Source organism: Artibeus jamaicensis, unplaced genomic scaffold, assembly GCF_021234435.1.
Source record: "Artibeus jamaicensis isolate MK-2021 breed Jamaican fruit bat unplaced genomic scaffold, CSHL_Jam_final contig_548, whole genome shotgun sequence".
Lineage (NCBI taxonomy): Eukaryota > Metazoa > Chordata > Mammalia > Chiroptera > Phyllostomidae > Artibeus > Artibeus jamaicensis.
In genome coordinates this window covers 8,515,683-8,538,883 of record NW_026521883.1, presented here as the reverse complement: position 1 = coordinate 8,538,883, position 23,201 = coordinate 8,515,683, and the positions used below count along the sequence as shown (strand labels likewise).

At 38.4% G+C, this 23,201-nt stretch overlaps 1 protein-coding gene across 6 annotated transcripts in view; it reads right to left on the bottom strand.

The window, feature by feature from the left end:
* Positions 1–23,201, bottom strand: part of DPP8 (dipeptidyl peptidase 8) — a 58,628-nt gene that overhangs the window by 32,359 nt on the left and 3,068 nt on the right. For all 6 annotated transcript variants that reach the window (XR_005083983.2, XM_053670041.1, XM_037155585.2 and 3 more), the window contains exons 3-9: positions 18,707–18,976; positions 14,438–14,550; positions 11,961–12,134; positions 10,994–11,162; positions 2,470–2,580; positions 821–949; positions 9–70 (exon numbers count right to left, since the gene is read on the bottom strand). Coding sequence is in view for 5 of the 6 variants with exons in the window: in XM_053670041.1 (XP_053526016.1) it covers positions 9–70; positions 821–949; positions 2,470–2,580; positions 10,994–11,162; positions 11,961–12,134; positions 14,438–14,550; positions 18,707–18,976 (1,028 nt within the window). In the remaining variant the exon portion in view is untranslated. The remainder of the gene's footprint in view (positions 1–8; positions 71–820; positions 950–2,469; positions 2,581–10,993; positions 11,163–11,960; positions 12,135–14,437; positions 14,551–18,706; positions 18,977–23,201) is intronic.

The window sequence follows — 23,201 nt, the reverse complement described above, 5'->3', positions numbered from 1 at the left end:
ATACTTACCCTTCCTTCAGAATCGATCATTATTTCTGACATCTTAAAAGTGACTTTTGGATTTGCTGTGCCTTTAGAAAGAGACATAAATGAATAAAAATGCATATCCAAATTACTGAATTTTGCCAGATCAATCATCTTTACACTTCAAGTCAGACTACTACAGAGTCAGAGCTTTACTGCATAAGAATTTCAGAACTCCATCGCAAAATCTTACTTTTTATTAAAGAAAAAAATAGAAAAAGAGACTGCCTGGCCAGGTAGTTCAGTCGGTTAAAGCATCACCCTAATACACCAAGATTGCAGGTTCGATCCCGGGTCAGTGCACATGTAAGAATAAACCAATGAATGCAAAAATAAGTAGAACAACAAATCAATGCTTTTCTCTCTCACTCTCTCTAAAAAATCAATACAAAAAAAATAAGAAGAAAACTAAAAATAAATAATTTAAAAAGAGGCTGAAAAACATCAAGTTAGTATGAAATAAAGGGATATTTTGTATCATTTTGAAATGCTATAAACAGCAAAATGGGGGGGGGGACTATCAATTTATTAAGAAATTGACCCCTTAAAAAATCTTAATTTTCTAGCAAAGACACCTTTCTGTTCCCTTCTTGAAATGACCAGTTTGGTGCACTTCTCCACCTTGAAAATAATTTAAAAGGACCAGCCTGTAATTAAAAAATCTACCCAGTGACACTCAACAACCTGTCCTCACTAAGGGCTTAAACGACCACTGTTGACTGCCACCCGGATGGCCGTGGAGACTCTTCTTTGGAAAGTAAACGAGTGAATGTAAAAATGCCAGTGGGATACAGTACCTGTTTTAGGATAACGAAATGAGTCTGCCCTTCTTGTTTCCAACATAGGGGATGTAACATGAATAACTTCCACCTCAGACTCATCGTTTTCTTCATACAAAATTCTAAGAAGTTTGTTGCCACTGGGAGCTTAAAAAGAATTTAAATATCGAAAATTTAGAATTATGCCAGAAAGCAATCATGACTGACCATGTTCTCTAGTATTATATTTCAAAAAGGGAAAAAATAATTTATTACCTTTTATGTATAAAATATCACTAGTTTTTGCAGTGTGGCAAGGTGAATTTCTGCTAAGCCATACTTACTAGTGAATAAATGTTAACTCCTTTTGGAGGGGAAAAACTGAAGATAATTACATGTAGATACATAATTAAAACAGGGAAACACAAGTGAAACACTCTGGTTCTTGCATACATTAACATGTACTGCTTATTAGAAAATAAATTACTTAATTACATTTGTAATACTTCCTTAACAGATAAATGCTATTTTAAAAGAGTCTGTTTTTTTGAATAGTTTCTCTAATTCATGCCAAAATCTTGCTCTAAAAAAGTACAATTGTAGCAAAACATTTTACATCTTAAAATAAAATGTCCAAATCTAAGACATGGATTAAAAATAATTTTATTTTCATGACCCCTTAGAGAAGTGTTCAGACGCTAGCTGTAATCCACTAGTGGGTTACAGTCCACTAATGAAATCTATTAATGGGGCATAACCAGTTAAAAAATACAATAGGAATAAGTTCTGGTCAAGATAGCAGTGCAGGCAGACATGGTTCACCTCTTCACACAACCACATCAAAATTACAACTATAATATAGAACAACTGCCCTGGCTGGCATAGCTCAGTGGATTGAGCGTGGGCTGCAAACCAAAAGGTCACTGGTTCGATTCCCAGTCACGGCACATGCCTGGGTTGCGGGCCAGGTCCCCAGTGAGGGCCATGTGAGAGGCAACCACACACTGATGTTTCTCTTTCTTTCTCCCTCCCCTTTCCCCTTTCTAAAACATAAATTAAAAAAACCTTTAAAAAAATAGATCCATCACTCAGAACAGTTAAAAAATACAAGAGAAAAAAATACACGAGTATGTTACACGTACGTGTAAGTACTGCTTCAAAACACTTATTTTCTAGTTTCATACCGATAGTATATTGTACAATGTATTAGAATGTAAAGCAAATTTCTCTTTGGGTCATGGTCGGCCACTGCTTTAGACAGCTGTTTCTCAGGCAGTGAAAGAGTTGTAAATTCACCAGGAAAAAAATGGAATTTGTGCCTTTTCCTGATCCATTTCAAACACTAATTGGGCCACCTGTAAATAAAGATTCCCCAGTCAATCCTACAACTAATTATGGTATGGCATTTTGGTATTTCGCCACCAATATTACTAAGACAAGCTTCTAGATGAAAAATTGGCAAGGGAAGTTGAAGGGCCAAAATCAATGAACCACAGCACCATTGTTTTTATTAGAATTCATTATGGTAGAATACAGCCTATACATTCTAAATAATCACTAATAGAATCTAATCTTCATCACTTCAGAATCTACACACCAAGATTTAGAAATGTGCACTTAAGTAATTGGCAGTTAAATCTCCTAAAGCTTTTAGTGAACTCTCTCTCTATAATATTGAACCCCCTTACTTGTTTCAGCTTCTGGAGACCACCAATAGCCAGAGTATCTATCAAATTCTTCTTGAAGAACAAAGGTAGCAACTCCAGCTGATCTGGGATCCTCTTCCATGTTGGCTAGCTCTAGATAAACATAAAAGGCAAAATTGTCACAGCATGTTCTCTGTCTTTTCATGGGTACAAAGCAGAATGATTCAGTTAATTTTCAAAGACAGCTGTGGTACAGTGGTGAACTCTGGAGCCAAATGGGCCGAATTCAAATGTGAGCTCCACCATCGACTGATTGACTGACCTTGGGCAGATCACCTAATCTCATTCCACTGAAGTGTTCCATTTGTAATGGGACTAAGAACCTACCTTTTAAGGCTGTTATGAGGATTAAATAAATGAACTCACATAAAGCACTTAGAATCTAAACCATAGTATATGCTTCATAAATGTTATTATTTTCCAATGTAGCTAGAATCATGAAAAAACACATAAAGGGTCATATTGCTTGGAACTCTTCTATACAGAGAAGTACATCTTTAGACCTAGAATGGGTCTTAAAAAATCATGTAATTCATGATTTCTTCTCCCTTTAACCAGAGCAGCTCAGTTTTGGTCTGTTTTATACTTAAAATTTCCAGCAAATAGTTTGAAGGGAACTTGTGCTCTAAAAACAAAAACAATAGTAGACTTCCAGCCAAGATGGAGGCACAGGTAGATAAGCTTTGCCTCCTTGCCCAACCAAAAGGACAACAAATTTAAAAATGAAAAATAACCAGAACTGCCAGAAAATCGAACTGTATGGAAGTCGGACAACCAAGGAGTTAAAGAAACATTTATCCAGACTGCTAGGAGGGGCAGAGACAGGCAGCTGGGGAGGGGAGGACTCAAAGCTAGGTGGCGGACAGGGAGGGCAAGGTGGTGGCTGGCAGACTGGGTGGTCCTGTATTTGCATGCAGACAACCGGGAAGGAACAAATGGGAAGTGACGCAGACCGTACAACCTGGGTTCCAGCACGAGAAATAAAGCCCCAAACCTCTAGCTGTAAACACTTTTGGGGCTGTGGCGGCAGGAGAAACTCACAGCCTCATAGGAGAGTTCTTTGGTGAGACCCACAGGGTCCTAGAACTAAACAAGCCCACCCACCCAGGAACCAGCACCGGAAGGGCACATTTTGCTTGGGGTTAGCCAGCAAAGTGACTGAAAGCCAGCCCAGAGCCGAGCAAGCTGAATTGTTGCCTCTCATACTCCTCCCCCACATAGAGCGTGACAACGCATCTACATGGGTTGCCCTGCCCTGGTGAATACTTAAGGCTCCTCCCCTTACTATGCAACAGGCATGAGTGACAAAAATATATGCCCCAAGTAAAAGAACAGATCAAAGCTCCAAAAATAGAACTAAGCCATGAAGAGATAGCCAACCTTCTCTTATGCAGAGTTCAAAACACTAGTAATCAGGATGCTCTCAGAAAGGGTTGAATATGGTCACAAGATAGAGGAAAAAGTGAAGGCTACGCAAAGTAAAATAAAGAAAAATATAAATGGAACTAATAGTGAAGGGAAGGAAACTGGGTCCCAAATCAACAATTTGGAGCAAAAGGAAGAAATAAATATTCAACCAGAACAGAAGGAAGAAACGAGAAATTAAAAAGGGAGGAGAGGCTTAGGAACCTCTGGGACAACTTTAAACGTTCCAACATCTGAATCACAGGGGTGCCAGAGGAGAAGAGGAAGAGCAAGAAATGGAAAACTTATTTGAACAAATAATGAAGGAAAATTTCCCCAGTGGCAAAGGCACCAGGCATGCAAGTCCAGGAAGCTCAGAGTCTCAAAGAAGTTGGATCCAAGGAGAAACACACCAAGACACACCATCATTAAGTTACCCAAGATTAAAGAGAAGGAGAGAATCTTAAAAGCATCAAGAGAAAAGGAGACAGTTCCCTACAAAGGAGTGCCCATCAGACCATCAGCTGATTTCTCAAAAGAAACCTTGCATGTAAGAAAGGGCAGGAAAGAAATATTGCAAGTCATGAAAGGCAAGGACCTGCATCCAAGATTACACTATCTAGCAAAGCTATCATTTAGAATGGAAGGGCAGATAAAGTGCTTCCCAGATATGGTCAAATTCAAGGAGTTCCTCATCACCAAGCCCTTATTATATGAAATGTTAAAGGGATTTATTTAAGTCCCTTTAAGGGACTAGAAAAAGAAAAAGAAGAAAAAGAAGATCAAAGCTACGAACACTAAATGACAATAAACTCACAACTATCGATAACTGAATTTAAAAACTAAAAAACAGAAACGATGTTTTTAGCAAAACAAGTAGAACAGGAACAGAATCACAGAAATGGACATCACATGGAGGGTTATCAGTGAGGAAGGGGAGGGGAGAATGAGGGGGATGTTACAAGGACTAAGAAGCATAATTGGTGGGCATAAAACAGACACAGGAAGGTTAAGAACAGTATAGGGAATGGAGAAGCCAAAGATATGTAAACCCACCAACATGAACTAATGGGGGGGAATGCTGGTGGGAGGAAGGGTACAGGGCGGTTGAGAATAAAGGGGACAAAAAAATGGGACAACTGTAATAGCATGGTCAATCAAATATATTAAAAAAATAAAAATAAAGAAAAACAAAAGCAATAAAAATGACAAAGCCGTAATTGCATAAGATTTCATAACATGAGGAAATGGTTACAATATTCTTGAATTAAACAAAAGCATATTACAAAATGACATGTACACTGTAATTCCATTTATAAAAATGTTACACAAATATATATATTAAAATATATTGGGATTTAAATCAAGATGTGGTTTTCTCTAAATAGTGAGACTACGGATAGGATTTTTCAAAAAACCGGTTTATAATTTATAAAACCTTTAGTATCCTTTTTGTTTTTGAGAAATGCATACACTTGTATAACAAGTGTATTACTCTCACTATGAGAGTAATATCTCATAGTGAGTTTAACTTTAACCTATTATTTTTGTCTGTATTTTCTATATATCGTCTGAAATGAATGTATAGTATAAACCAATCATCCCTTATCCAAACCCTAACAAGGTACAGAATACTCCCAACATTCCAGAATGTCCTCTCATGCCCCCTTTCAGTCAATGGACGTTTTTGCCCAGAAGCAGCTGTTGATCTGATTTTCATCACCATAAGCTAGTTTTGCATATTCTAGAACAGCATATAAATGAAATTATACAGTATCTATTTTGTGTCTGTCTGCTCTTTGAGATCAATCAGTGTTGCATTAACACCATGTTATATCAATGCATCAGTAATTCCTGTTTATTGCTGAGTGGTAGTCTACTGTATAGCACAGTTCTTTTCTCCATTTATCTGTTATTGGACATCTGGGCTGCTTCTAATTTTTGGCTATTATCAAAAAAGATGCCATGATCATTCTTGTATAAGAATCACTGTGGCTCTTTGAGGAAGATGTTATAGCAGCTGTAGCAGGGCTCTGTTCCACCCACTCCTGCTTCCAACACAGCACTGACTGCTCTGAGAACTGGCAGTCAGGCAGCACCGCTACAGCTATGGCTTTGAAAGACACTGGAAAAACACCAGGGGAACCAGAGGTGGCGATTCACCGACTTACAATTACTCTAACCAGCTGCAATCTTTGGATTGCAGCTGTAAAATCTTTGGAGCACACGTGTGCTGACTTGCTCAGGGATGCAAAGGATAAGAAGTGGGAAGTGAAAAGATCAGTTCGGATGCCTACCAAGACTCCAAAAATCACTATGAGAAAAACTCTGTGGGGAAGGTGTTAGACTCGGGATCGTTTTCAGATAAGGATCCACCTGCGCAGTCCTTCTGAGATGGTCAAGCAGATTACTTCCATCAGTGCCACGTCCACTGCCACGTCCACTGTTGGATCCCTCTCTCCGTGACAAGGTCCTGAGAGGGGGTGTAAGACTTCAAGGAAGCAGTTTCCAACCTGGTGGACGTGGCATGGAAGGCCCTGCAATACCTATTGTGATTGTGCTTGCTTTGGGGATCATGACCCTTTTCTGCTTTAATCATTATGAATACCCTGGCAGTGATTCAGATAGTGTGCCTAGACCTTTCCCAGCTCAATGAACAAAATAATAATATCATACTAGAACGTCAGGGAATGTAGGTACAAAGAAACAACCAGAACAATCTGAGAATTCAAGCTTAATCAATAACAGATCATTAGAAAAACACCCAAGATAAGATAGAATACTCTAGGAAATCAGGAGATGATCTCACTACTTTCTTAGAGAGAATCAAAGTACAAAACATGTCTATAAAAGAACTCAAAGAAACTTAAAAGAAGTACCCTTGAAAGCCCCCTGCAACATAGGAATAGCCCCTCCTTTACCTTGAATAGGAATATATATCAACTAGACAGGCAAAGTAATAACAAAGGCTAGTTAGTTATTACAAACTAAACAGTTACTAAGGAGTCAGAATTTATAGTACACAGAAAAACATTTTAAGCAAAAAAAAGATGGATAGCTAATTAGACATCACAAGGGCCTTATAATAAATTTCCTATTTTCTCTACTCAATCTAGCGTATCCTTTTGCCCTATGACAAATTCTGAGAAACTTTAATATACAATAAGATACTTTTTTTTTAAAGGTTTTATTTATCTTTAGAGGGGAAAGAGAGAGGGAGAGAAATATCAATGCATGGTTGCCTCTCAGTGTCCCCTGCTGGGAACTGGCCCGCAACCCAGGCATGTGCCCTGACTGGGAATCGAACCATGATCCTCTGGTTCGCAGGCCCGCACTCAATCCACTGAGCTACACCAGCCAGGGCGATACTTCTAATTGTCTGATTAATGGCTCTCCTAGTTAAAATAATCTTTAACTAAATCTATGGGAATTTTCGTACTTTTACTGATTACCTTTGCATTGATTTTTTCTGCTTAAATGATGTTATACTGCAAATGTTAATCACTACCTAAAATGAAAATATAAAAACCTGCTTGTACTTGCAATAAACGGAACAGAGCTCACTGTCCTTTGAGGTGTGTTGTCGTCTATTACCCAGCGCCAACGCCTACCCTCACCTGTGGGACCCCTTGACCCGCTGCGGCCGGACCACGGCACATCAGTACTGAGCCAGGAGTCGAGTCCAGGCTGAAGTAACCACTGCAGGTGCTTAAATTAACCTTTTCAATAATGGACCACCAGTTGCTAAGAAAAAAAATCTTTGAGGATGTATGTTTTTACTTCTCTTAAATAATGACTTAGGAGTGAAATGGCTGCATAGTATGGTGAGTATATGTTTAACCTTTAAGAAACTGCCAGTTTTCCAAAGTATTTGTATTATGTCATATGCTTAGTGGAAATGTATGATGAAAGAGCCTCTCCAACCTTTGATGCTCTTTTTCACTTTAGCCAGTCTAATGGGTATGTAGAGTAATATCTCATAGTGAGTTTAACTTTAACCTATTTTGTCTGTATTTTCTGTATATCGTCTGAAATGAATGTGTAGTATAAACCAATCATCCCTTATCCAAAATTTCTGAGTTCAGGAGTGTTTAGAGCACTGGCTGGCGTTGCTCAGAGGGTTGGGCATCACCCCACAAACTGAAAAGCTGCCAGTTTGATTTCTGGTTGGGCGCATGTCCAGGATACAGGCCAGGTCCCCAGTCAGGGGCATGCAAGGGGAAGCCGATTGATGTTTCTTTCCCTTTCTCTTTCCCTCCCTCCCTTCTCCTTTCTCTAGAAATAAATAAAATCTTAAAAGAAAAAAAAAAGAGCTGGTTGGAACTCAGAATTTTGGGGATTTTTCATGTACTATGTATCTACCATGTGATTATGTAACATCTCCAGCAGGGTAATCAAATACCCTGTAATCTAATACACCAATATTCCTGCAGCAAATATGTGAATAGGCACACTAAGTAGGATTAAAATTATACATATCCCCAGGTCAGGTTAGGTCAGGTTTTGCTACCAAGTAAGTTTTAGCACCAAGCTAATGAAAAATAATCTGAGTTTTTAAAGCTTTTTAAATCTTAGAATTAATGATATAGCCAAAACCAGTGCTCAGTTTTCTTGGATCTTTCAACTACCCCAAATTTATACCCCCAAAATTGTTTTATATTTTGTTCTCCTTTATAAAATAAGAATCACTCATTTGTAATTCCCTATTACTTACTTCAGCTCTTAATTATCAATAGTTATTTACTAAATGAATAAATGGTAATTATCTTATTCTCTCCATGAGATACATCATCTGATAGTAGAAGGTGGTATGAACATGACTTTTAAGTTCCTCTACCACACTACGTGGAGCGCGCACACACACGCGCGCACACGCACACACACACGCGCGCGCGCGCGCACTGATGCCTGAACCCGCCTGAAGGCAGACTCACTTGAAAAGCTGTTGTGAATAAGAAGAGTAAGAATGATGACGCTCCCTCTCTACTTACCTTTCTATCTAAACAAACGCATAGCACTTACTGTGCTTCAGACAATGTCCTAACCACTTCACAACTACTGACTCATTAAAACCTCATGAAAACCCTATGGTGACATGTTATTAATTAGCCTTTCTTTTAAATATACCACATACCTACGTGTACACAAAAGAAAAAAATAAAAACACTATTAAAGAACTTGGCAGTGTTTCAATGCTGTCTATTTTGAATTCTGCCAATCTTCACAATAATGCTGTGTGGAAAACAATTCCACAGAAGGAAAAAAAACTGACCAAAGTGTGCCTTAACTCTACAGTTTCTTGAGGGCCCGAACTGTATTTTTATTCAATTCTGTATCCTTAGTTTCTGCCACACTGCCTGGCACACAGGCACTTAACACCGATTTTTGTTTGATTGACTGAACAGTTAGAACAGATTTCTTCGCTTCCAATTAATCTGTTATCATCAGGACTTCGCAGAGTCAGGCTCAAGTACAATAACTAGGACACAGTAAGTGTTCAAAGTTTGTTGAAAACATAAAAAAATTGCAAAGATTTCCAATCTAGATTTACTAACTACCAACCTAACCTTTCCACTACCATTGGTAGCTGTTCTAATTTCCTGACTCCAAGTGGAGAACCATTAAACATCAAAAATATACTTTTTACTTAAAATTTTTCCTACTCTACCCCTTCTCTGTACCTTATGCTCTAGTTTCAGGCCATAAGTCCTAAATAACTGCAACAGTCAAACTTGGGTGTCCCTGTCTCTAGTCATGTGCTTCTGAAATATAACTTTCACAAAGTACTCTAAACAATTCATCTACGGTGTGACCCTGACCACGCCACTCCACTGCCAGAACTTTTCAACGGTCCCCCATATCATAACAAAGACAATATCCATTTACATGAGCTAGAGTCTACCCTTGTCCTGGCTTTTATCACCTGTCACTTTTGTCTATCCCTGCTTCTCAACTCAGACCCCATGCTCTAAGATCATCACATTGCTTCTAGCTCCTCACACACACTGTGGTACCTTCCGCATCAAGACCGTTCTCATCCAGTCTCTGCGCCTGTAGCGTACTAGCCACTGTGCAGTCATTTAAGATCAGGCGCCCCCTCTTCTGGGAATCCCTTCTGATCACTACCCCTCCACGGTGCTCTCATAACACCCTGTATTTGCTTATCATCATTTTGTTTTCCTGTCATTTGTTTATACGATTTCCTTGAGGGCCAGATCTATGTCTCACTCAATTCTGCATCATTAGTTCCTGCCACAATGTCTGGCACATAGGAACTTAATGTATTTTGGTTGATTGACTAATAGAACAGGTTTTTGGACTCCTAATTCAGTGGTCTTTCTATCAATTGTTCAGGAAAAGGCTTCTTCTACAATCCTGATTATTCTAATGAAGAAAATGTTTGCTGTCAATACATTATTATATTCTCAAATAACTTATTAAGGAAGATGCCCAATAAATCAACTTTGTGAACATTAAGCAAAAGTTGGACAAATTATCAGAGTGACCATTCTTCATCATGGAGTTCATCTTTAAGCTCTGTTTCACATGTTCAAAGAAAAAGCAATACATTATCTCCCAGCTTCCATCTTTTGAAAGCTTCAGAGGCAAACATCTACATCTTTTCTGTGCTGTGAGTAGTGCTTAGGGCTATTCTAGTTACCTCAGTAAGAATTAAGTATTCCCATTATACACACAGTTCTACAAAGTCCTGTTTTTCCTATTATGACAAAATAACTAAGGAGGCGCTCCAAAAAAGGGAGATAAGTCTTCAGGTAGTTCTTACAGTATTAGTTTTTTTCTGTTTAAAATTTTACTTTACTGAGAGCAGATTGGGAAAATTCTGGCAGTCTCACTTGGCTAAGAGAATAATCACACCAGGGGCGCTGCTGCTGTGCTGTCTGGGAGTGAACATTAATACAAGGCAGCATTGCACAGGTAATACGTACCACTTACTGTCTGTACTGTTTTCTTTTTTAATTTTAGAGATTTGAATACAAAATATAAAGATTATCCACTTTGCTTCATTTGCAAAATGTAAGCAAATGCAGATTACATTTTAAAAATACTCTTCAGAAAAGTGGGTTTTGAGAACTGTCATTACCATTGTGCACATAGGTGAGCCTTCTTTCTTCTCTGGTTACAATGTTGGAGATCCAAATGTCATTGCTATGTATAAAAGCAATCCAGTCCGGATCAGCTGGGCATAATTTTGGATCCATCCTAATGTTGGGACAACTAGTCTCCACCAAATTGGGCTGTAAGGGTTGTTGCTAGAAAAATAAACGTTTTAAGGCAAGAATCAGGTTAATACACACACACTCATTTGCCAGTACTCTTCCTAGAAAACAGTAATTCCAAATAAAATGTCAACTATGATAACTGCACCCCAGAAAAATATTTTCATATACCTTAACTTATAAGAAAGGAGTCATTTTTGAAAAGATGAATTAGAAAGCTAAACATAACAGGAGAGGAAATAAAGATGATATAACAGCACTTCATAAATTTTGTTGCCCAAACCCATTTAATAAAATAATTATTTATGAAGTACTTTTATTAAACTTTTCATTTTATTTATTAAACATTTCAAATTAATTTTACCAATATAAAATAGTTGGCTCATAAAAATCTCATGAAAGCCAGAATCATCACAATTCTATCAAACGAATAGTTCTAGTAGCACATAAAAAATTGCCTGGAACAAAACCAAACATTTAAACCATTTATTAAGATGAATTAAGCTCTTAAGAATACCAAAAATGGACTGCCTTGTGATAATACCCTCCCAGACCTTCCTCAGCACTTGGAAAGTGGGCATCGATGCCCTTTACTGTGTCTTCTTACACAGCAAGTGTTTTTAGCATTTAAAACTATATATTAGTGTCAATGGATAAATGAACTCTTAAAATTGGAAATTAACACCCAAATTCCTTGTTTTCTTCACTACTAAATTTCTTAGTTGATGGGTAAACAGAATATTTTGGTTTGTTTAATTAACTTTCTGATTTGGGTGCAAATAACCTTTAGGACCCCCAAAATACAGTTAATGAGTAATACTGCCAACTTACAGTGAACCCCTGTGGCCCTCCATCTTTTACATGATATATTCCACTGCCAGCCTGAAAGAGGAATGTTCCACTTCCTTCGTGATAATCATAAGAAGCAATTCCAACTGTTCCAATGCGTTTTCTTTCTCTTAACAGTTCTTCTTCTCGAGAATACATTCCGTAATCCAGTGTTGCCTAATGCAAACAAAAAGAGAAATTGCCTGTTTCAGTCTTCTGAAAGCTTGATTTTGCTTTTAGCACTGAAATTCCAGCATCTCGAATGTTATTAAGTCTACATTTTCAGTGACCTCAAAATTTGCCAGCAACATTAAGTAGATTAATTTGAGGAAGTCTGCTGAAAGGTATCTTGGTAAAGGGTCTCTAGATGATTGTTACATACATTTGAGAACAAGAACTACATCTCATTACCTTGGCTTGGCATTCAAGATCTTCTACATTACTGAAATGTTACTTAGCAATTTTACATGTGTTAAGAGGTTTGAATCTAGGCTCTGACCTTCACTAGAAGTCTGACTTTGAGCAAGTAGCTTAATTTCTTCAAAAAGGGCAATACAAGAAATCAACCAATGAATGCCTAAATAAGTACAACAAATCAATGTTTCTCTCTCACAAAAAAAAAAAAAAAAAAAAAAAGAGGTCTCGATGAGCTTCTTGGAAGGAATGTACCACTCCAAAATTAAGTCAGCACACTGAAAATAAACATTGTTTTCAAAGATGGCAAATACAGATGTGTACTTGCAAACCTGAAATAATGTTAGATGAGATTAAAAAAGGGACAACCTTGGAATGCTGGTAAAAGCTCCTCTAGTTTCTTGTATTCATTGTACCACTTATTCAATATATTAAAATTTTTTCATTTATTTATTTTTAAACAGAGGGGAAAGGGGAAGAAAGAGAGGGAGAGAAACATCAATGCGTGGTTGCATTCACGTGCCCCCCAGTGGGGACCTGGCCCGCAACCCAAGGCATGTGCCCTGACTGGGAATTAAACTAGAGACCTTTTGGTTCTCAGGCCAGCATTCAATACACTGAACTACACCAGCCAGGGCCACTGTACCACTTTTTAAAAAAATGTCTTTTTTAAAATCCTCACCTGAGGATAGGTTTATTGATTTTAGAGAGAAAGAAAAGGGGTGGGGCGGGGGCGGGGGGGGGGGAGAAAAAGAATAAACGTGAGAGAGAAACGCTGATCAATTGCCTCCTGTATGCACCCTGACCAGGGATCAAACCTGCAACCTAACTATGTGCCCTGACCAGGAATCAAACTCAGACCTTTTGGTTTATAGGCCAACACTCCAACCTACTGAGCCACACTGGCCAGGGCTCTTACTGTGACTAATTTATAAATTAAACTTCATCAAAGGTATACATAAGCAGTATTACATGTATAGGAAAACATATAGTATATACAGAGCTCAGTATTATCTGTGGTTTCAGGTATCCACTGCAGGTCTTGGAATGTATCCCCCACAAATAAGTTGGGGGGGCTACTGTATAGCCATACAATAGAACATGAGCCAGCCATAAAAATAAATGAAGTATTGCTATTTGCTACAAAGTAAATGAATCCAGGAAATAGTGGTAAGTGAAACCAGTCATGGAGGCCCACATATTGTATAGGCAAATCTACAGTGACTCAAATATTAGTGTTGCTCAGATCTGGGGCAGGGAGTGTGGGGAGATAGGGAGTGCTGGCTAATGAGTTTCTTATGGGGATGACGAAATGTTCTAAAATTAGATTTGATGATAACTGCATAACTCTGTGAATACACTAAAAACCACTGAACTGTGTATACTTGGAGTGACTTGTGTGGTATGTGAATTGTATCTTAATAAAACCTGATAGAAAAAAAGAAGAATGCAAAAGCATATTCCCTATTAACATTAATCAAAAGAAAGCTGGAGTGGCTGTATTCCAGTTAAAGTAAATATTAAATTTACTTTAATATTAAAGTACATTTCACAGTAAAGAATATTGCTAGATACAAAGAAGGTCATTTCCTAACAATAAAGGATTTAATTTATCAGGAGGGCTCAATAATCCTATCCACTTATGTACCTAATAGGTTTCAAAACAATAAAGCAAAAACTAATGGAAACACAAAGAAAAATGGTCAAATCTACAATGTTGAAAGAGATTCCAACATTCTCTTTCCATAACTGATAGAACAAACAGGAAATCAGTAAGGACATAGAAGACTCAAACAATATAATAAACCAATTTGATATAATGTTCATTTATAGACCCAACAATAGCAGAACATATATTCTCTTCAAGTAAACACAAACCATTTACCAAGAGGAACCATATTCTGGGCCATAAAACAAGACTCAATAATTTGCAAAAGAGTCATGTAATCAAAGTATGTTCTCTGATTCACATCTACTTCAAATATAAAAGCCCATTTGAATTTCTGCCTCTAAATAAATGCTAAAAACATATACCAAATTGCAGGAATAACAATGTCTAATCCTACCTGAAAAAGATCCAATAGAGGCTTCCAAGAAAGCATTAAGACTGCTGCTTTGTTGATGGTTTTGGGAATTTCAGAATAAAACAGTGTATTTTCTCTGTTCTCACCAGACATAGCTATAAGAGAAAACAATCTTTTTTAAAATCATTTTTTAAAAATAGTGATCTACTGCAATCATAGTAGTAGGTACCAAATGTCTTCTGTATCTGCAAATTTCTGTTCTCTATGGGATCCATAATAAACATTAACAAGTAGGAGATGCACACACCATACGCCATGGGAATTTGCTGCAATAAAACTTGGACTTCACAGAAAAATGCTGTTTCATTCTGACATTCAGATCTTAGTCCCTCTCTAAAAAGAAAACCATAATAGTATATAAAATGATGTATGGACAAGTATCATGTCAGTTTTTTTGAAAATTGTTAGTCTCTTAAAAGTTGGCAAAGATTAATGAGATTCCAAATGAGCATGCTTTGTAAGAACTTCAGATGACTAGACCTTTCTATATTTCCAGGCATTAAAGTACTTATGGTGGAAATATATAAGAAATCTTACTCATCTGAGTTTTTTTACTTAAAGATTGCTATTTGGATCTCATTAATTTAAAGATTTTATTTATTTATTTATTTGTTTATTTATTTATTTATTTATTGGGAAGGGAGGGGAGGGGAGGGGAGGGAGAGAAAAATATCAATGTATGATTGCCTCTCTTGCATCCCCTACTGGGAACTGGCCTGCAACCCAGGCATGTGCCCTGACTGGGAATTGAACCACGATCCTCTGGTTCGCAGGCCCATGTTCAATCCACTAAGCTACACCAGCCAGGGTAGTTTTTCTTCATTACAAATGTAATCACTAATAAGTTTCAAATGAAAGTGTACTCACAGTCAAACTACACAGAACTGCTCTCTGATTTGCTAAAAATCTCTTCTTCTCTTGGGGAAGGGTGAAGGAAAGAGGTATGTATTAAGTAGAAACTAAGTCTATCATGCAATAACTGAATGGGAAATCACAGCAGTGTACAATGACCGATCTACAAAAGAAAATAGAAATACTGATACACTTTGGTTTTGAAGATGCGAACCAAAGAAAACTCAAAGTAAAAAAAAAAAACCCTTGAACCCTAAATGGCATTAGAAAGGTATTGCCTCCAAAAAGCTAGGAGAGTGAAGGAAAGGAGAAAATAAATCTCATAGTCAGAGCAAGAAACTCTTGGGTGGAACAGAGTCTTAGCCTAGTGCTTTGGATAGAGGCAGAGAAGACAGTCTGTGGAAGGGCATGGAAACTCCCACGCGTCCAAAGGTTGAAGATGAGCCCTGAAATAGCGTTATCTTCCTTTTCCCTTATTTTCCTACACTTTTCTTAAACCTTCCTTAGTTTGTGTTGCCTTTTGGAGTAAAAAGTTAAATACCAGCTGACATTTACTTCAGCACATGCTTTTGCTGTAAATCTACTTTATATATTCCAAGTTACTTTGTTATAGAATTCTTGAGATTGCAGTCACCTACCTTTACCATTTACAATTCAACTACAATAAATGTGATCATATCCTCCTTAAGCTCTCCCTTCTAAGAGTCTTCAGCCCTCAAATATGAAAAAAACTGGTTCACAACTACCCTCAAACGAGAGGCTTTCCCATCACCACTCCAGTTGCCCCTCTTGAAACTTCTCCTTACTCTGTTGCGTTTCCCTTGGCTTCATCAGCGACCAACACAAATTTCCAAGTCAATGTGTCATGGGTGGGGAATCACTTCTTAAGTTATATAAATGTCTAACCACTATGCCATGCACCTGAAACTAATATAATACTGAATGTCAACTATAACTTTAAAATTCTTCAAAATTTCCAAGGCATTCTATGTTCATACACACCATCTGTGTAAGCACAAAATAGGCTTTTCCCACTGTTTATTTTCTGATAATACGTGAATTATTAACTGTTTGAAGTATATTTAAAAATTTAAAACAATGTATTTATATTGAGAAAAAATTTTAAATTCAAATGGACATAAAACCTGAACGAATGAAAAGGCATACAACTTTTTGAAAAGCTCAACATTCTAAAGACTGTCATTTTCCCCTAACTTTATCTATAAATATAATGTAATCTTAAACTGTATGAACAGAATTTGTAGAAAAGCACTATACATGCTAACTTTAAGTTCTCACAGGAAAACAAGCAAACAAAAATAGTAAAAAAAAAGGTATGAAAAAGAGTGACGAAGAGCAACTAGTGCTATCAAACAGTAAAACATACAAAGCTATGATAATTGTAGCAGCACAGTATTGGCACAACAGATAAATGGAACAAAATAGAATGCCTAAAATATATCAAGATTTCTTGCCCCGATGGTGGGGCTCAGTGGACTGAGTGCTGGCCTGCAAAGTGAAAGGTCAACGGTCCGATTCCCATCTGGCCCATGTACCTGGGTTTCAGGCCAGGTCCCCAGATGGGGGTGTACAAGAGGCAACTGATCAATGAATCTCTTAAATGGAAGATATTTCTCTCCCTGTTTTCCCTCTCTCTAAAATAAAGTCTTAGAAAATATATACATAAAGATTTCTTTAAAAATATAACGTTGGAGTTTGGAAAACCTCTCTAGATATTGCAAAACTACATAAAAATAAAAATTTAACCACCCCCCCCAAAGTCTCTACATGGCAAAAGACAAATGAAACCTCAAAGGAAAATACCAAAAGGATTACCCCATCATACCAAAAAATGCTTTAAGTCAGTAAGAAAAACACCCACAACACAGTAAGAAACAGACAATGATTATAAATGGGTCGCGGAAAAAAGAAATACAAATGTCTTTTAAGTATGTGAAAAGATGCTGCCCTCACTTATAAGAGAATGTAGCTGCTCACTGCCAGGGGACATGGGGTGGCGGTTGTAGTTCATAACACTGTAGTGCGTATCTGACAGTTACTCAAAGAGCAGGTCTTAAAAATTCTCATCACAAGAAAAGTCTTTTTCTGTTAACTATATAAGATACTAATGTTAACTAGATTTACCGTGGTGATCATTTTGCAGTACACACAAATACTGAATCATTATGTTGTACGCTGGAAACTAATATGTTATGTTACTTATACCTCAATTTAAAAAATAACAATGAAAAAAACCTACAGAGACTGTTGTTCACTAAACAGAATGAAAAAGATAAAACATTTTGATTACTCACTGTTGATACAGGTTTGGAGAAATAGATACTTAGATACAATACTGATAGGAATATAAACTCTATAAGCTCACTGGAGGGGCAATTCAGTAATATCAATAAAAATTCAGAATATATGCCCTTTTGTCCCAGCGATTCATTCCCCTCTTTGGAATTAGTTCTATAAATAAATTCACACATATACAAAATCATCTAATACTGTGATGTTCACTACCTCATTTTATTTTTTAAGAGAGAGGGGTCGGGGGGGAGAGAAACACTGATGTGAGAGACACATACCCATTGGCCACCCCTCGCATGCGCCAACCAGGGACTGAACCCACAACGGAGGCCATATGATCCAACCAGAAATTGAGCCCACAACCTTCTGGTTCACAAGATGATGCTCCAACTGTGCCTGGCCTGGAGTCTACTTCATCTTTTGTAATAGCAAAACAGAAAAACCTAAATGCCCATTATTAGAGGTCTGGTTAAGTAAAATATGGCACAGTTATATACTGGAATACTCTGGAGTTGTTTAAATGAATGAATCTATCATTACCAATACAGATTCCTCCACAGAATATGTTAAAATACACACACACACACACACGAGAAAGAGGAGGAAACCTGTTAAAAAATTTAAAACAAAAAATTTAATCGGTGGCATGATATATTTAATTTAGATAGACTTTAAATCTGGACTGAATGGACTCTGGAAGAAGAGACCAAAACCAGTAATGGTTTAAAAAAATGAAAGCAGTACCTGTTAAAAGTGGGAATAAACTAATGACATAAGAGTTTGTGCTCCTAATCTGACCATTACTAATGAGAGGCATTTTGAACTAGCTTTAGGAAGGTAATTTCTGGCATCTTTAACTTTGACACTGAAAATAAGATCATGATCAATCCATGATTTGTTACCTGAAAGTAAAATAAAGTTAACGGGACAAACCAAAATTAAAACAGCACCAAAACTGAAGTTCTTCAAAGCAGATTTTTCCTTTAATGGTACCATCACTGACGCATTTTTAATTTGCCAGTTGTATCGAGCTTCTAAGATTGAATTAATAAAGCATTTCTGCTCATAAACTGACTTCATACTCACCAAGGTAATAGATCCTGTCTGAATGAGGCCCATCTGGATCACTCCTCTTCACAAACATAAAATCATGTGGTGCCTTAGCCATCATGTAGCCATGGTATTTTCTGGTATCGGCAAGCAGCTTTTTAAGCTGACTCCAGGAATATCGCTCAACATAAAATGGCTCCAATTTGGGCCGATCCCCTGATTCAATATTCTCCTCACACTCTGCAGTTTCAAAGATCTCAACACCCAGCTGTTCTGTTTCCATAGCTGCTGCCATGTTGCATTTTCCTAGAAAAACAAAACACATGGAGTTGTTCTCAGGCCCACCTTCTCTTAGATTGAACAGAATGACAGTGTGGTAGGGACCTCTGCCCTATGAGAATAAATGCAGTGGGAAGAGTCTTTGGAGCTGCAGTTTGAAACTTTCAAATGTCATACTGAACAGCAACTGATCTGCTGAGATGTGTTTGACCAGCTGACATCAAGCCTGCTGACTCCTAGCTGACTCGGTACAGATTGTGTGAAATTCGTTTGTAAGAGCTATTAGCATACTCACAAATGTCGAGACTTTCAGAAGCTCTACCAGTTTTTTGTACCCATCCCCTCAAAAAGAGGCAAGGAAAAAATGCTTTTCAGCACAGTTGCAATGAAACTTAGTAAGAAAAGCAACAGCTCCCCCTTCTCTAAAAATGAGAGAAGTTTAAGTTCAGTTTAAAAATGAGATTTAAAAAAATTGAGGTCATGTCTATTTCACAGTGACTATAAATCCCTTTGGGAACCTTTCTAAAAGGCTCTCCTCAGGTATCTCTTGCCAAAATTCCTTTCTTTTTCCCCACACTGGAAGGAAACAGGCCATATGCCAGTTGGCTGTTAAGCTCCATCCAAGAGCATGTCAACACTGAAGCTAAATGTGCCAACGGAGTTAAGCGCTTCTGAATTTTAAGAAGTGACACATTTAATAAATGTGGACTTCTTCAGCTAAGAATAATCATGACCAATTAGAAAAGTGATAAAATTATCGCAAACAACATGCTTTTAATAATTTTCCTAGAGCACTTACCAAGATAACATCAATACTGTTTCCTTTCAATTGGAACTCTAAACAATAAAAGAATAAAAGACTTAACTGACTGGTAAGTTTTTGTCTTCTGCTCTTTCCTAGACATCACTATCTTATGATCATTTGTGGGACTCTAGACTATAATGAATTTATGTTATATTTATGTATTAGATTATACAAGTGTTACTCTCCCGATTAAATGAGAGGAAAAAACTGTTCCTATCTTTAAGTGGCTTTAATAATTGAAGTAGCTGATGTTCAGAGACTTCTGGCCAAGATGGAGGCATAGGTAGATACGCTTTGCTTCCTTGCACAACCAAAAGAAGGATAACCACCAATTTTAAAACAAAACAAAACAAAACACCCCAGAACTGCCAGAAATTCAAGCAGTATGGAAGTCTGACAACCAAGGAGTTAAAGAAACATTCATCCAGACTGGTAGGAGGGGCAGAGACAGGAAGCCGGGGCAGAGAGGACACATAACAAGGAGGTGGCTGGTAGACTGGGACGTCCCACATTCACGTGCAGATAAGCTGAGAGGAATAACTGGGGAGTGAGAAAGACTATGCAACCCAGGGTTCCGGCACGGGAAACTAAAGCCTCAAAACCACTGGCTGTAAAAAAAATCAATGGGGGTTGTGGCGGCAGAAGAAACCCCCAGTCTCACAGGAGAGTCCATTGGAGAGGCCCACAGGACCCTAGAAGGTACACAAGCCCGCCCACCCAGGAATCGGCACCTGAAAGGGCACAATCCACTTGTGGGAAGCAAGGGAAGTGACTGAAAGCGAGGCGAGAGCCAAGCAAGTGGCATTGTCCCTCTCTGACCCCTGCCAAACTTATAGCACCACAATGCGGCAAAGTAGCTCGCCCTGTCCTGGCCAATACCTAGGGCTCTGCCCCTTACAAGGTAACAGGTGTGCCAATAATTTTGCTTAAGTGCAAACTAATGCAACTTGTATATAGGAGAGATGTAAATCAGGTGAATGATAACTCAAGACTCTGGGCAGGAAGATTTCAGTAGTCTGTGCTTTGCCTCCGTTCTATTCCCTAGCCAAAGACAAAAAAATACGGCCAAAATGAAAGAACAGATCAGGACTTCCGGCCAAGATGGAGGTGTAGGTGGAAACACTGTACCTCCTTGCACAACCAAGTTTAAAGACAACAAAGTTTTAGTAATAAAAACACAGCCAAAACACAGAAAATTGAACTATACAGAAGTCCAGCAACAAAAAAAATTCAGCTAGACCGGTAAGAGGGTGGAGTCAGCGGCTGAGCAGAGCTGGGTCGGGCAGAAAAGATCGGCAGGACTGACCCAGGAGCGCCAACAGCAAGCGGCAGTTGGCGGATCCCACATGTGGGGTGTCAATGGGTAGACCCAATGAGGGTGCAGGGTGGCTGGCTTACCCAGGTCACACATTTGAGTGCAGATAAACCAAGCGAAGGAACGAACAGTGAGACAAACCGCTCAGGCTAGGGCCCCAGCAACAGGAATTAGAGCCTGAAAGCACCAATTGGAAAGACTTTCTGGGTGGAGGTCCTGGAAGAGTTCGTTGGAGAGACCCACAGGATCCTGGAGGGTACACAAGCCAACACACCAGGGAACCAGCACCAGAATGGTCCAATTTGCTTGTGGGAAGCGGCAGAGGGGACAGAAATCTGAGAGAGAGCGGAACAAAGGCCAATGCCCCTCTCTGACCCCGCCCCCACATACAGCGTCACAACCCAGCGACCAGGGTGGCCCAGCCCTGCTCTACCCCTCCTCCGTAACAGGTGTGAACAGACCAAAACATTATGGCTCAAGAAGAGCTCAAAGCCCCAGAACCAATAATTCTAAGCAACCAAGAGACAGTTAAACTTTCAGAAGTAGAGTTCAAAACACTGGTAATCAGGATACTCACAGAAATGAGTACGATCACAAAAGAGAGGAAAAAGTGAAAGCTATGCAAAGTGAAATAAAGAAAAATACACAGGGAACTAAGAGTGAAGGGAAGGAAACTAGGACTCAAATCAACAATTTGGAGCAGAAGGAAGAAACATTCAACCAGAACAGAAAAAAGAAACAAGAATTCAAAAAAAATGAGAAGTTTTGGAACCTCTGGGACAACTTTAAATGCTCTAACATCCAAATCATAGGGGTGCCAAGAGAAGAGGAAGAGGAAGAAATGGAAAGTTTATTTGAACAGATAATGAAGGAAAATTTCCCCAGTGGCAAAGGAACCAGGCATATAAGTCCAGGAAGCTCAGAGTCCCAAAGAAGTTGAATCCAAGGAAGCACACACCAAGACACATCATAATTACACTAGCCAAGATTAAAGAGGAGAGAATCTTAAAAGCAGCAAAAGAAGACAGTTCCCTACAAAGGAGTTCCCATAAGACCATCAGCTGATTTCTCAAAAGAAACCTTATAGGCAAGAAGGGGCTGGAAATAAGTATTCCAAGTCATGAAAGGCAAGGATCTGCATCCAAGACTGCTCTATCCAGCAAAACTATCATTTAGAATGGAAGGGCAGATAAAGTGCTTCCCAGATAAAGTCAAGTTAAAGGAGTCCATCACCACCAAGCCCTTATATAAGAAATGCTAAAGAGACTTACCTAAGAAAAAGAAGATCAAAACTATGAACACTAAATGACAACAAACTCACATCAATAACTGAATCTAAAAACAAAAACAAAAACAATGTTTTTAGCAAAACAACCAGAACAGGAACAGAATCACAGAAATGGAGATCACATGGATCACAGCAGGGAGGGAGAAGTGGAGAATGGAGAAAGGGGTATCGGGAATAAGAAGCATAAATGGTAGGCACAAAATAGACAGGGGGAGGTTGAGAATAGCATGGGAAATAGAGAAGCCAGAGAACTTGTATGTATGATCCGTGGACATAAACTAAGGTAGGGGAATGCTGGTGAGAGGCAGAGGTGGGGCGGGGAAGAGGGGAATAAAAGGGAGGAAAAAACAGGGTAACTCTAATAGCATGATCAATAAAATATATATTTTTTAAAAAAGAATGCATTATGGTAGGGGTCCCCAACCTGCCTCCTCCCTGCTTGCGACACCACTCTAATTACCACCTAAGATCTACCTCCTGTCTCCCCTCCACCCCACCCCAGTTTGTGGAAAAACTGTCTTCCATGAAACTGATCCCTGGTGCCGAAAAGGTGTAGCCATTTAGTTCATTTAACACTTTGTCTTTTTTTACATTACAGCAAACTGTACTACCACTTACAATGTAATAAAAGCAAAAGTGGCCAGAAATGCCATTGCAGAGTTATATAAGGTATACAATGTATAACATTATTACAACTTTATATATATTACAACTGGGCATTTACCACCAATGACTAAAATCCACACAACTCAGCAGAGAAAACTTCATTTAGTTCAACTGGTATTCAGCACATTGATATTAAGTGGCAGTACCTGACCAAGGTGGTTATTTGCCCACCTAAAAG